This window comes from Neovison vison, chromosome 6 (assembly GCF_020171115.1).
Source record: "Neovison vison isolate M4711 chromosome 6, ASM_NN_V1, whole genome shotgun sequence".
In the NCBI taxonomy this organism is placed as follows: Eukaryota; Metazoa; Chordata; class Mammalia; order Carnivora; family Mustelidae; genus Neogale; species Neogale vison.
In genome coordinates this window covers 216,431,931-216,446,242 of record NC_058096.1, presented here as the reverse complement: position 1 = coordinate 216,446,242, position 14,312 = coordinate 216,431,931, and the positions used below count along the sequence as shown (strand labels likewise).

Here is a 14,312-nt window from a genome sequence, read left to right as displayed (position 1 = left end):
TGCTGTTACTTCTGTAATACTTTTCTGTAAGTGAACCTGCATTTCAGACTTCCATTCATTTATTTTAAAGGAAACTTGGTCTCACTGCCCCAAGGGGAAAACCAGCATCGCTTGCCGGGAATATTTGTATTTGCTGAACTTCCTGAGGCCCAGTTGGATACTGTTGCTGGCAATGACTTTGAACCTTAGTCTTGCTCTCCCTTGTTATTAGGAAGGTGGCAGGTATTAGGTGTGAAGGGCGTATCACCGCTTCCCTGAGACCTTGTCTTGGTTGTGAGCAGAACAGCAAGGGCAGTGAGACCCCAGGTGGGGCCGTGGCTGTGGACCTCCACCTCCTGAGTCCTGTCTGTCTCTCAGGGGATTTTGGTCTGAGTTTATATGCCTGATGTATTCTCATTTGTGAGAGGAACGGAGGAGAGAGGTCTGGGTGTTGGGGGTTGCATGTCAAAGGTGCCCGCTCCTTGTCAAGTGGGTGCTTCTCGCAATACTGCCTGGGGTCCTCCCTTGCCAGCTCTGATGCCCTGGTGATGGCCGTGACCCCCAGACTGACCAGGACTTCTCTCCCTCAGGAGACCACTCTCTGCAGCTCCTGTGAAGATGTCCACTCCGGACCCACCCCTGGGTGGAACTCCGCGGCCAGGCCCTTCCCCGGGCCCGGGCCCCTCCCCTGGAGCCATGTTGGGCCCTAGCCCGGGTCCCTCACCGGGCTCTGCGCACAGCATGATGGGGCCCAGTCCGGGGCCTCCCTCGGCAGGACACCCCATCCCGACCCAGGGACCTGGAGGGTACCCTCAGGACAACATGCACCAGATGCACAAGGTAGGGAGCCTGTGCCCACTGCCCTAACTGGGACCCTGTGATCGGAGGAGGGACGATGGGCAGTGCATCCGGCCTTCTGCTCCGAGCCGGCCGCCTTCCCGCCTGGTGTCTCCGGTACCCGTCATCCCACATGGGAGATGAGGTCCCACTGCTCCAGAGTTGCCTTTTGTTAACAAATAAAGATGTCCAAATCCCTAAAAGGTGGCTTATGTCACATGGTTTCCTGCACTCGGGTGGCTCTGCTCACCTGTGCTCTGTGTCCCCACTCTGTCCTGCACTTGGGCGCCACGCACTCACTGTCCCGACGACTTTGGGAATTAGTCAGATGCTTTTGCCGGTGAGGTGAGGAAAAAAAAACCTCTTAACACAAGTAGTTTTCCTTTCTCTCTGTGTTCCTGGGTGATGGTTGGGGAAAACGAGGAAACATCCTCCTATCTGTGTCAGCATCTAAAGGAAAAAGTGCCATGTTCAAGCCTCAGAGACCACAAGAGAGCCTCGTGGAAGATGGACATGGTACGGCCTAGAGGCGAGGGGTCTCTGCTGATCCCTCTAGCCTCGCTCCTGGGGCCGTCCGTGTGTTCATACCCATTCTGCTTAAGGTGTAGGCTGTTGTGCCCATTTTACAGACGAGGAAGTGGAGTCTCAAGAGATGGTCAGTTACCGAGTCCGGGGTGGAGCCACTCTCATCCTTCTTGCCCTCCTTGCCTTCCCCATCCCTGCACATTTCTGTCAACAGTACGTTGTCGCTTTCTTTTTGGGAAGCTGTTGGTGACCTGACCACCTCCCCACCACCCCCAGCCGCCACCCCGGCCAAATTGAGTCTGGCTTCTCCAGCACAGCCTCTTTCCCTCTCTGCCCCTTTTGTTTCTTCCTCTTGGAATCACTTGCACATACTCCACATGTCTGCCAGATACCTGGCCCTTGCCCTGCGCCGTGTTAGGAGCCCAGGGGCCAGAGGCCGTGGCAGTGGGACACCCCTCGCCTGCAGAGGCGTCAGCTTCCCGAGGATCTCCCCTTCCTGCATTTGAAGCTGCTCCTGTGGTCCCCGCCAAGCGCCCTCTCCTCCTCTCTTGCTTCTCTCATGGCGCACACTGAGCTGTAGCTGACTTTCCTGGGCCCCCCTTAGACTGAGTTCCCAGAGACCAGGATACTCCTGCCAACCAGGGCCTAGCAGAGTGCCCTGGAAGGGTCCCGGACAATGGCCCCTTTACCAGCTATTCCAGTCTGGGAAGTACTGACTGCTGAGCCTTTGGAAGGAAATTAGGTGTCGTCGTTGTGCAGAGGTCCAGTGTGCCTCTTAGGAGGAACAGAGTTACGCCACAGACACTTTCCTCCCAGCTAATGGGCTGGAGGCCGATCTCCGATCAGTGAGGACATGAACGTACTGTAATCATACCTGCAGGCAGAAATTTCTGTCTGTTCCTCTCATTTACAGTCTCCCAAGGAAGAGGGTTTCTGATCCAAAGATCGGTGGTGACCAGGTCTCCTTGTGACGATTGATCGCGAGCTTGGTGTCCAAGCCAAAACAGCTCCTCTCCAGGAGCTCTTGTCTTTTCTGTGCGGTATTTTGGCCATCCCAGACTGTCTTCCGGTGCCCGGATCCATCTGTCCCTTCACTTCCAGACCTCTAGGCTCCTAGGTGGTCGCCTACTGTCGAGTGACATTGTTTCCTGCATCTGCTTGACACTTCAGTCCGTGCCAGGACCACGGCTTGGACCTAAGCTGCTTGGTCACATCAGTGGCTCCGTTACACACCAGGGCGACCTTGGGCGGACATTTCCACTTGCAGTGAACGCTCGGGCAGCACTTTGCGCGCTCTTCCTGTTCGCCCTCGTTGAGCTTGCCTTGTCCTTGTCCCCTCTTGTAGCCAATGGAGTCCATGCATGAGAAGGGCGTGTCGGATGACCCCCGCTACAACCAGATGAAGGGAATGGGGATGCGGTCCGGGGCCCACGCTGGGATGGGGCCGCCGCCAAGCCCCATGGACCAGCACTCCCAAGGTACTGCTTCGTGACTCTTCTTCCCTTGTGTCTGTTGCCTGCCCCCCCCCACCCCGTCCCAACCCTACCCCAGTGTCCTGCGGTTATTTTCGTAGTTGGTCTCTCAGTCTCCCACAGGCAGATTCAGGGTAGACCTAGGCAGTCCGGTCTTGTGGGAGACTCTGCCATGGAGGACTGGGGAGCTTGGGCTTGCCTGGTGCTCGTTTTGGGCTGGCTTGTCTTAGAGCAGCCTCCGAAGAGGGAACCCTGATAGGACGTGTTTATCTGCAGCCGTGGAGTTTAGACAGGAGCTGAGCAGGGCGGGCTTCTCAGGCCAGCAGCTCCCATGCCATCCAGGAATGTACTAGCAATACGGATTCCTGGGCCCCACTTCAGACGGCTGGGACAGAATCTTGGGGTCGGGGCTCTGCTTTAACAAGCCTTCCCTGTAGTTTTTCTGTACAGGGTACTTGGGGAAGGGACGGAGTAGATGACTGTAGTCATCGGGGTGGGGAGCTCAGTGCCTCCAAAGGGCTCCACACTGAATAGCCTTTAGGGGCGTGGTCTGTCCAAGTTGAGGGGCAGGAGGGCAGGCCTGAGGGAGGCCTGGATCTGTGTAACAGCTCAACACGGACCGTCCACAGGCAGCTTGCTGAAAGCTGAGCCAAACCAAACCGGTCATGCCGGCCACTGTCCAGGCTGCCAGGGTGTCTCCTCTCTCTGGGTGCTGCTCCTTTGAATCATGGGATTAACGTCATTGGCCGCCCCCTGTCTTGGGATAGGAGCTGGTGTAAACACAGTTGGAATGTTACCGTCTCTGCCTTCGAAATCAGAGGATGTGTGTTGCCAAGTGACCATTTGGATCCGCGTTGCTTCACAGGTTACCCCTCCCCCCTGGGTGGCTCCGAGCATGCCTCCAGTCCGGTTCCAGCCAGTGGCCCGTCCTCAGGCCCACAGATGTCCTCTGGGCCAGGTGGGGCCCCCCTGGATGGTGCCGATCCCCAGGCTTTGGGACAGCAGAACCGGGGCCCGACTCCGTTTAACCAGAACCAGCTGCATCAGCTCCGAGCCCAGATCATGGCGTACAAGATGCTGGCCAGGGGGCAGCCCCTTCCCGACCACCTGCAGATGGCGGTGCAGGGGAAGCGGCCGATGCCCGGGATGCAGCAGCAGATGCCAACACTACCTCCACCCTCTGTGTCCGCGACGGGACCTGGCCCCGGGCCTGGCCCTGGCCCTGGCCCGGGTCCGGGACCAGCACCTCCAAATTACAACCGGCCTCACGGTAGGGCCCACGCTCCCCTGTGTTCGGGGTTGGGAGGGGGACGCAGAACGAACTGACCAGGATGTGGGCGGCGATGTCCACAGACCTGGGCTCTCCTGCCCTCGGCATCCCTCCTGGAGCCCGCATGGCATTGGCAGCGCTCAGGGTGCTCAGGCGGCAGGGCTACCTCCGTGCTCTGTGTTGCCTCTCCCGCTGCCTCCCTGGCCCCCACCCCCACTGTCTTATTTGCGCCGAGGGGCTTGTTGCTGGCTGCGTCCCCTGGAGCCAGGCCTGCCTGTAGGGGTGGGAGCAGGCGTAAACACGGGATGCCTTCGATCATCTTGTTTGTTTCTCCTGATGTGTAGGTATGGGAGGGCCCAACATGCCCCCCCCAGGACCCTCAGGAGTGCCCCCTGGGATGCCAGGTCAGCCCCCCGGAGGGCCTCCCAAGCCTTGGCCTGAAGGTAAGCCACCTCTGTCTTGGTGACATGCCTCTTCCCTGGCTCCCATCATGGCCTTGTGCCCTGTAGCCCCTGAGAGGGGCCTGTTGAGAGAGAGGCTCCCAAGGACAAGTCCTCGCTTCTTTCTGCCTTCTTTGGGTCTTTTTTTTTTTTCCTTTAAAATTTTACTTATTTGGGGTGCCTGGGTCCCTCAGTGGGTTAAGTCTCTGCCTTCGGCTCAGGTCATGACCTCAGGGTCCTGGGATTGAGCCCCGCATCGCACCCTCTGCTCAGCAGAGAGCCTGCTTCCTCCTCTCTCTGCCTGTTTCTCTGCCTACTTGTGATCTCTCTCTTTCTGTCAAATAAATAAATAAATCTTAAAAAAAAAAAAAAAGATTTTATTTATTTGACAGAAAGAGATAAAGTGAGAGAGGGAACACACGGGAGTGGCAGAGGGAGACCAGGCTCCCCACCGAGCAGGGAGCCCGATGCGGGGCTCGATCCCAGGACCCTGGGATCATGACCTGAGCTGAAGGCAGATGTTTAACGACTGAGCCCCCCAGGCGCCCCTGCCTTCTTTGGGTCTTATCTGTCCCTGGTCAGTTCCCAGAGGCTCAGGTTTGGTTCCACTGCATGATTCCTACCCCACCTTGTCCTGTGGGTCGTGGTAATCCTGGGGTCTCCTCACCAAGGAGAGGAGGAGCCTAGTGACCGAGTCCACCGGACGCCTCCAGTAAGAGGCTGTGGCGAGGTGCCACCGCAGCCACAGACCCTGTCCTTCAGAGCCCAGAGGCCATGTCTGACCCCCTTCCCTCCTGAGAACGCCACCCCCCCGCCCCCTGTGCTGTGAGAGGCAGGGAGAGTGACAGGGTGGCCCAGGGTTCCGTTTCTGCTGACTGGGTGCAGCCTCCGTGTTCTGTGTAAGATGCCGTCATCAGGAGGTGTTGGGGGGTCATCTCTGTGGGGAAGAAGTATGGACAGAATGGCCTCATTCCTTGTCCGCTTGGAGCCTGAGGATTAGTGATGGGCCCTGCAGAGCTCATGGCTTAAGTAGGACTCCTTGGGCACCGGATGAAAGTCCGGAAACTGCTGTTCCCGCGAGGCCGCCCACAGCAGGACCGAACCTGGGAGCGGCGCTTAGGCAGGCGGGGCTTCGGGGAGGGGAACGTCTCCTGAGATCTGGAGGGGGCAGGAGGGAGGAGGACCCCCGAGGGACCCCTGAGTAAGATGCTGCTTGGGCCTCATCAGCCTTGGGGATGAGTTTGTCCCCAGGGCCATAAGCGCCCAGAGGGCTTTTCGTTTACCTCCAGAATCGAGCCAGAATTCAAAGCTGTGCCTCTCCCGCCTGCCTCCTCTCCCCCCACCCCTGCCAGGACCCATGGCGAATGCTGCTGCCCCCACGAGCACACCTCAGAAGCTGATCCCCCCACAGCCAACGGGCCGCCCCTCACCTGCGCCCCCAGCCGTCCCACCTGCTGCCTCCCCGGTGATGCCGCCCCAGACGCAGTCGCCGGGGCAGCCTGCCCAGCCTGCCCCCATGGTCCCATTGCACCAGAAGCAGAGCCGCATCACCCCCATCCAGAAGCCGCGGGGCCTGGACCCTGTGGAGATCCTGCAGGAGCGGGAGTACAGGTAAGGGCGCTGCTGCCTGGGGGCACTTGGGGTCGCTGCCCCTCGCCTCAGCCAGTCCCGGAGTATGTCGGTTTGACTCAGTTCCGAAGGCCGGAGGGGTATGAGATGGGAAGTCTGTCACCACTTCCCTAGTTCTCTCTGTTGCTGTGTATCCTTCCAGAGAAGTCCTGTGCGGGTATAGGCAGACAGGTGCCTGTGCTTCAGGATGGGCGCGTGGTAGATCTTCCCTTGTCTGTACCACATGAGCTTTTCTCCTTGTTGGATGCACTGCATTCTGTCCGGTGGCTTTACCAGAATTGATTTAGCCCGGACCCTGTGATGGAAGGGATGTGAGGTTGTTTCTAGTTTTTTCCCCCCTCATCTTTTGTTAAAACAATGTTATAGTCAATACACTTGCGTCTCTCTCTTTTCCCATGGGTGCACATGTGTCCGAGTAATTCCCTGAAAGTGCCACGGCTTGGGTACAGGGGACCCAGGCAGGGAACGTTCCTAGATTCTGCAAAACTGCTCTCCAGAGGTGCAGGTGCTTTATTCTCCTCGCTCACTTTCCGCTCATCAGCCCTCAGCGACCTGGCTGAGCCTTGTGGCAGGCGGTCACAAACGTCACTAGTTGCTGGCTGCTTTGCCAAGGCCTTCTGGGTGCCTGGCGCAGGGAGAGAGAGCGGGTCTGCGGGGCCGTGCGGCTGGGGCACCTCAGGTTCACCCCCGAACACCTTGCCCTCTGCTGTTTCCCCATTGCGTTGACAGCTTGTTCAGGACTGGCCTCCCTTGGTAAACGTAAACCGCCTGCGGGAGGGGCTGTGCTTGTTGGCCATAATCCCCAGACGTACCAGTAAATCTTTGCCTAATGATGGGCTCCAGCGGGCTCCACCAGAGGTGCTCTGGAGCTCCAGCCCCTGGACCCAGGTACCTCCCCTCCAGTTCCATGTAGGTAGCTTAAACGTGGCCTTTCCAGATACGCCCTCGCATCCGCCACGTTACCGTCCTGTTTCTGCACCTGACTGCAGCTCGTTGGGCCAGACCCTGCCTCCCCTTCACTGTTGCTCACCCTCCCCCATCCCCTGTGTCCTCATCTTAGCTCCCCACCCCCATCCTGGGAACTGGTGGCCTTTTCCACGCTGTGGACCCCACCACCTAGTCTGCATCTCCTTGCTGGCTTCCCTGGTCTCCCCCTTGCTTGTGCAGTCTGTTTTCCACACAGTACTTTGAAGTTTCTTTTTATAATTAACTTCCATTAGACCTGTTCCCTAGGTTCAAACCTGCCACTGGTGTCCCTGTTCCCATCCAATAAGCACCTTTTTGTTTAGCTTCTGCCCAAGGCTCTGTCCTTGCCTACACCCCTGTCCCTGTTCCTCTTTTTATGTGGAACAGTGAGACTCATTTCTACCCCCGGCCCTTTGCATAAGCTGCATATGACTCCTGGCTAATTGAGGCCTTATTGCTGAGGTCACCTGCTTATAGAGGCCTTGCCTAACCCCCTCACTTCTAGCCCCTTTCTCAGAGTATTTGGTACTCTCTGCAATTAGTGTAGATATTTAATTTTTTAATTCCTTTATGGGCTGTCTTGCTGGTAAGCCTGAGAGCTCTACGAGAATAACGCGTTAGTCTTGTTTAGTCTTATTTAGTGCTAAGGCCTAATGCCTGGATCAGTCCCTGGCACACAGCAGGCGTTTCATAAATATGGGTGAAACACTGAGAAGGGGGATTACCTCATTTGAACTGTAGACCAAGCCTGGAGCGGTTGCTCTGCGGGGTGGTCCCTGCGTTGGGGTGGAGACGCTGGTCCGCCTGACCCCCTAGCTGGCTCTCGCTGCTGGAATGTCACAAAGCAGCTGTGCCCTGTCAGGGTCGGGTTTGCTGGGCCTGCCCCGCTCTTCCCGTGTTCTGGGTTTTGGCTGGCTTCCTTTTCTGAGCCATTGCCCATCTTGTGACCAGGACCTGCCCTCCTCGAGGGATGGATTCTCCTGAGGCCCCACCTTTAAAGGGAACGGGTGGGCTCCCCCGAATACACAAGCGCTCTCCTCACCTCTCCTTCCTTCTGTCTTTGCCACCCAGGCTGCAGGCTCGAATCGCACACCGAATTCAGGAACTTGAAAACCTTCCCGGGTCCCTGGCCGGGGATTTGCGAACCAAAGCGACCATTGAGCTCAAGGCCCTCAGGCTGCTGAACTTCCAGAGGCAGGTGGGCGCAGGCACAGGCCCGTTGCTTCAGGGAAAGAGCCTCTTTGCCAGCATTGATGCTTCGATTCAAAGAGCTACTTGCCAGGCAGTTCTTAAATGGGCCTTGATCATTAAAAGCAGCAGTGGCCTCACACCCCCTTTGGCTGGCTGTCCCCCTCTCCTGTCCATGTCCTGCTCGGTGGTGGGACGTTAGCCGCTCTCAGGACGCATAGCTGTGGGTCCTTCCTAAAGCAGTAGTTGCTGGCGGGAAACAGAGACTTAATAAGTGGGTCTGTTTCTGGGGGCGCTCTACCTTTGAATGACCCGTAAGGAATATCTTGCATGTGGTTGATGAGGGGCAGCACTGGAGACGTGAAGGTTTGAGAGAACCTTCTGGATGTCCTGAAGCAGTCATCTTCTGAGCTTTGCACTGTCTTTGGGCACCCACCAGAAGGCATTTAGAACGGCTCCTTCTGGAAGGAGCCACAATGTGTCTAGCTTGAGATAATGTAATTATGTGTGGATTTGACAATGTCGTGCGCATCGTTTCTTCCTTCCTCAAGCTACGACAGGAAGTGGTGGTGTGCATGCGGAGGGACACGGCCCTCGAGACGGCCCTCAACGCCAAGGCCTACAAGCGCAGCAAGCGGCAGTCCCTGCGTGAGGCCCGCATCACTGAGAAGCTGGAGAAGCAGCAGAAGATCGAGCAGGAGCGCAAGCGCCGGCAGAAGCACCAGGTGCGTCCCCGCCCTGCCGCGAGGCTCGGCTCTGTGTCAGGGCTGCCGGGGCTCTGCTGCCGCCAAGTCTTGTTTGGGTCTGAGCATGCTGTCTGTCTGTCTTTACTGTTCATCACAACCATATTCTAGGCACCGAGAATATGTTAGTGGGTAAAACCGCATGGTAGCGGGTGGACAGGCCATAGTCACATGTGCCGTGTTTGGGAGGTGATGAGGGTGTGAAGAGATGTGAAGCGGGGGTGGGGAGGGACGGAGGGGCTGCTGGCACAGCACGGTTGGGGGAGTTCTCTGAGAAGGCAGGACCTGAGGGAGGGAGCCACAAATACATGTGGGCCAGGAGCCTTGCAGATGGAGGGGAACGTGCAATGGCCCTGGGGCTGGAATGTGCCATGTGTTCTGTGACCAGCAGGGATCCCAGTGCGGCTCAAGTGGAGTGAGCAAGGGAGAGAGTGGGACAGAAGGATGAGGGAGAGAGTGAGGAGGACAGAGAGGTGGAGGAGACACAGAGTGTCTGGGCTGAGGAGACCACTTGGGCCTTTACTCTAAGTGAGGTGGGAGCCATGGAGGGTCCCAAGCAGATAAGGGTGTGATCTGACTTAGCTTCTACGCGATCTGTCGGGAAGACCCCATCTCTGCCGGAGTAGGACGTGGGGCGATTTGGTTTGTTTGCTCACTGACTTTTTCTAAAGCTCTGCTGTGGTCGCTGTCTGGTACAGGTGTAGTTTAGAATTTAAAAAGTCAATACTTGGCATTAACTACTGTTAACGTTTTGGTGTATCCATCGGTAGGTTTTCTGTCCGCACAGAGTATTCAGAAATTAAATAGCCTCCTTTAAACAAACATATACACACGTGGACTTGTTTTTAAGTATTGTGGAAGCATGATTTTTAATGTCCACATTATATTCGTTCTCTGCCTTGGTATCTGCTAATTTATGTAACCATTTCCCTTTTGGGGCACATGTAGCCTGTTCTCAGCCTTGCAGTGTTAGAAATAATACTAGAAGAGGCCTTCTTGACCTTGAATTTTTTTGGCCAATGAACAGGCAGAATGTTTTCCTTAAAGGATCTTCGGCAGTGGAATGACTTGTTTGGAGGGTGAGGGTGTTTTGAAGTGTGTGTTCAGTGCCAGTTTGGGAAAGGCGGATGTTTGGGAAAGGCGGATGGCCCTGCCTGTGACCCACGAGGGAGGGCCCCTCTGCCCACAGTTCCCCGCGCGAGGCTTTCCTTACACAGGGATCGCCGAACCTCAGGGGCAGACAGTCACTGTACCGTTTCGATGACGTCCTCTGGGTTTTAAACAAGCTGCCTTTAAAGTTTTGTCTCCTTTTCAGCAACGTTACAGCGACCCTGGGGAGTAACCAGTCCTCTCTTCTGTGTCTGTCCCTGCAGGAGTACCTCAATAGCATTCTGCAGCATGCCAAGGATTTCAAAGAATATCACAGATCGGTCACAGGCAAAATCCAGAAGCTCACGAAGGCGGTGGCCACCTACCACGCCAACACGGAGAGGGAGCAGAAGAAGGAAAACGAAAGAATTGAGAAAGAGAGAATGCGGAGACTCATGGTAAATTCTGCCTTCGTGACATCGTGTCCCTTCATGTCCCTATGTGGCTGCTTTGGGTGTGGCAGGCACCAGGGATCGATTGCCTGGTGTTATGCCAAGGCCGACTGCTGCTCAGAGTTAGAGGTGGGACAGAGAGAAAGAAAGGGCGTGGGTTTGGGAGTCCAGAAGACCTGGCCTGTTCATTCGGTCAGTGTTCGTGAGACCTTAGGCTGGTTAGCGGGCTGCTCTGTGACCTCTCCAGAAGGGGGAGGGGCAATGCTCTAGTTTGGGAGAGTGACTGACGATGTGATCGCTGGCCTGTCCCTCCACCCTTTGTGTTTGGCTGTTTGGGATGATTCAGGTGGATGCTGACAGGCACTGCTGTGTACACGCGGCCCTAGCATTAAGGAGAAGCACGCAGGCCCTACCCTCCCGGCCGCTGCTGCTGGCCCTAGAGAGATGGAGGCCCAGGCCGAACAAACGAGCGTTTTGGGTGGTGTGAAGTACCCCAAAGAGAAGGAAGCCGGATCAGGGAGTAGGGGTTGATGTGGTGTTATGGGAAGGGTGGGCGTGACTCCCTTAATGAAGTGCCTCCCAGGGATAGACGAACCAAGGGCAGACCCCTGAGGCGGCGGAAAGCCAGGTGCGAGGCACAGCAGAAGGCCTCTAGAAGAGTGTGGTGAGGGCACAGGCTGAGGTCAGAGTCCCTGAGGCAGTCATAGGGGGCCTTGTAGACCGCAAGAAAGGCTTTAGATTTACTTTTGTGTATGATGGGAGCCACAGGAGGCTCTAAGCTGGGGTGACATCTGATTGATTATTAGAAAGCTAGGAGGGCCTTGCTTCATGGGTCCGTGAGAGTATCTGGCCTGTATTTGGGGAGTATTTGTGGACAGAGAGGCTAGGGCTTGCTGTTGGCCTTTTCAAATGGCTTCTGGCAAAAGCGTATCTGTCCAGTAGGCCCCCTCAGGGTCTTCCCTGGGTACGGGTTGAGGAGATGCTGAAGGGGGAGTCGATAGCCCTGTGAAGGTGTACGTACAGCACGGGTCTGGGGTCAGCTGAGCATTCCTTTGGGGAGGGTCTGGTTGCTGGTTAACGACAGCCCTCAGTGGGCTTCTTGGCTTTGGATTACCTGCCGTGGGCCCTAAGGGACGAGCGCATGTCTCTTGCGAACACCACCATAACCCTACCCTTCTGCAGGCGGAAGATGAGGAGGGCTACCGCAAGCTCATCGACCAGAAGAAGGACAAGCGCTTGGCCTACCTCTTGCAGCAGACAGACGAGTACGTGGCTAACCTCACGGAGCTGGTGCGGCAGCACAAGGCTGCCCAGGTCGCCAAGGAGAAAAAGAAGAAAAAGAAAAAGAAGGTGCGCTGGGCCCGGCCGTGCGCCTGCCCCTGGGTGGGACTGGAGCAGCCGGCTTGGCGCGTGTGCCTCGGCCTCCCTGGTGACCTGTCTCTCTTCACTTGCAGAAGGCAGAAAATGCAGAAGGACAGACGCCTGCTATTGGACCTGATGGCGAGGTAAGGGATCAGGAGTTTCTTTTCATGGAAACGCCAGCCCAGTCCTGGGAGCTTAGGTCTGTCGCATCCTTTAAATTTTTTTTTTCTCTTGAAATCACCAGAGCTATCTATGATGACTGTGTCCCCTGCCACATCGTACCCCTCCTCAGTCCCACTCCCCAGGAAGGTACATTGTCAGCTCCCAGTGTGTTTCCTTCAGACTTCTTTTGTTGTCCGTCCCATTATTTTGTTAGTTTCACTCTGACATAATTAAAGGACAGAACTCCAGCATTTTCCTCAGCTGGGTTCCGTTTTCCCAAACATTTTTTCCTAAACCGTTGGGAGAGTCACGTGCAGACATGACAAACCCTTACCTCCGTATATTTCAGTGCGTTTCCTAGAAACAAGCTCCTTCTTTTCCGTGACTGTACATCGATCAACAAACAGAAACAAGCATGCCTGCAGTGACACCATGATCTCGTCCGCAGTGCTTGTTAAGGCTTAGTCAGCTGTCCCTCTGGTGGCCTTCACAGCAAGTCCGTGGCCACATATTGCCTTCAGTGGCGATCCTTCTAGTCCTTTGATCCTGAACGGCTCATCACTTCGTCTCAGCCTTTTCTGACCTTGGCATTTCTGAAGAGCACAAGCCAAGTATTTCTCACAGGGGCCTTTCACTTGGGTTTGACTTGCCCTTTCCTTGTGGTTAGATTCCGATTATGTGTTATTGGCAGGAAGACACCAGAGTGACACTCTGTTCTTCTCCGTGCGTCACAGCAGGAGACCTGGCGTGGATGGCTTCGGTCACTGGCGATGTTGACCAGGATCCCTTGGTGTCTGCCGAAGCATCTGTGATGAAAAGTTACTATTTTTTCCTTTTGTGATTATTAAGTACCTTGTGGAGCAATGCTCAAGACTCTTTAAACGAATTTTACTTCCTCTTTCTTCCACTCACTCGTTTTTTCATCTGCTTAATTGGTCTTGGCCTGTATCAGTTTTTGCCATGATCGTTACAGAATGGTGATGCCCCCTCTCTTCACCCTGACCCTCCCCTTCCCTCCCCCACGTTATCTTCTGCATTTTATAGATGACTTTCTGTAGGAAGGAAGAGTTTTTTCTCTTCTTTCCTATTTGGCCCATGGTACACAGTTTGCCAACCCCGGTACCAACTTACAGGATTCTCATTGAATTTAATCCTTGACCATCATTATTTTGATGTTCAAAATAGCCCAGTCTGGGCCAGTAAGAGCCCCTTCTAGTTGGCCCATGTGTCCCTTGAGAGCTGCCTTCCTTCCTTGCACACCAAAATGGCCCAAGCTCATCTTCTCCTTTTGGTGCCAATATTTAGAAACCAACATCTCTCTCTCTCTCTCTTTTTCTTTATCTCTAAGGAAGTTAAGTAAGTAAGTAAGCCAAGTTCTATACCCAGAGTGGGACTTGAACTCGTGACCCCAAGATCGAGAGTCGCATGGTTTACTCACTGAGCCAGCGAGATGGCCAAGATACCTTGTTAGATGCGATTGTTGATACAGGGCGTCATTGCTTCTAGGCCCTCCTGGCAATCAGATCTAGGGAGCAGGTATATGGTCGCAGGCATCTGTGCGTTGCTAGTCTGTATGTTCAAAACCTTGCAGTCACATGGCTATCTCTGCATCTAACCTAATACTGTAGGGCTATTTCGGTTCTCTCTTTCCTTATAACAGCCCAAAACTTCACTCCCATTAGCCATGGTATGTTTCTTTATTTGCCTAATCCTGGGAAATATATTCTGGGAAATACATTCAGAGTTGTTAACTCATACTCCTGTGCAAAAGAGGCCTCCTGGCTAGAGTTTAGTGTGTGTCTGGAGTTACTCAGCCTGAAATTAATGTGCTCCAAATATTACATTTAAACGACACTTGGATTAGTTCTCTCCTGTGCCCTCATTGGTGCGGTTTCCCCTTTCCTTGTTGGTTTTATTTATTTACTCATCATTTGTATATGTATTTTAATAAAATTTTTAAAAAGGTTTTATTTATATATTTGACAGAGATCACAAGTAGGCAGAAAGGGGGGGGTGGGGGACAGGCAGAAAACAGGCTCGCCGCTGAGCAGAGAGCCTAATATGGGGCTAGGTCCCAGGACCCTGGGAGCATGACCTGAGCTGAAGGCAGAGGCTTAACCCACTGAGCCACCCAGGCGCCCTATTTTAATAAATCTGTTAAAAGATTTTATTTATTTGAGATAGTGAGAGAGAGAGCC

At 54.9% G+C, this 14,312-nt stretch overlaps 1 protein-coding gene across 6 annotated transcripts in view; it reads left to right on the top strand.

Moving 5' to 3' along the window:
• Positions 1–14,312, top strand: part of SMARCA4 (SWI/SNF related, matrix associated, actin dependent regulator of chromatin, subfamily a, member 4) — a 93,008-nt gene that overhangs the window by 18,940 nt on the left and 59,756 nt on the right. For all 6 annotated transcript variants that reach the window (XM_044254182.1, XM_044254186.1, XM_044254185.1 and 3 more), the window contains exons 2-11: positions 570–819; positions 2,687–2,819; positions 3,679–4,083; positions 4,428–4,526; positions 5,876–6,134; positions 8,190–8,316; positions 8,858–9,031; positions 10,423–10,596; positions 11,773–11,940; positions 12,045–12,095. In XM_044254182.1, coding sequence (XP_044110117.1) covers positions 598–819; positions 2,687–2,819; positions 3,679–4,083; positions 4,428–4,526; positions 5,876–6,134; positions 8,190–8,316; positions 8,858–9,031; positions 10,423–10,596; positions 11,773–11,940; positions 12,045–12,095 — 1,812 coding nt within the window. In that variant the 5' untranslated portion in view covers positions 570–597. The remainder of the gene's footprint in view (positions 1–569; positions 820–2,686; positions 2,820–3,678; positions 4,084–4,427; positions 4,527–5,875; positions 6,135–8,189; positions 8,317–8,857; positions 9,032–10,422; positions 10,597–11,772; positions 11,941–12,044; positions 12,096–14,312) is intronic.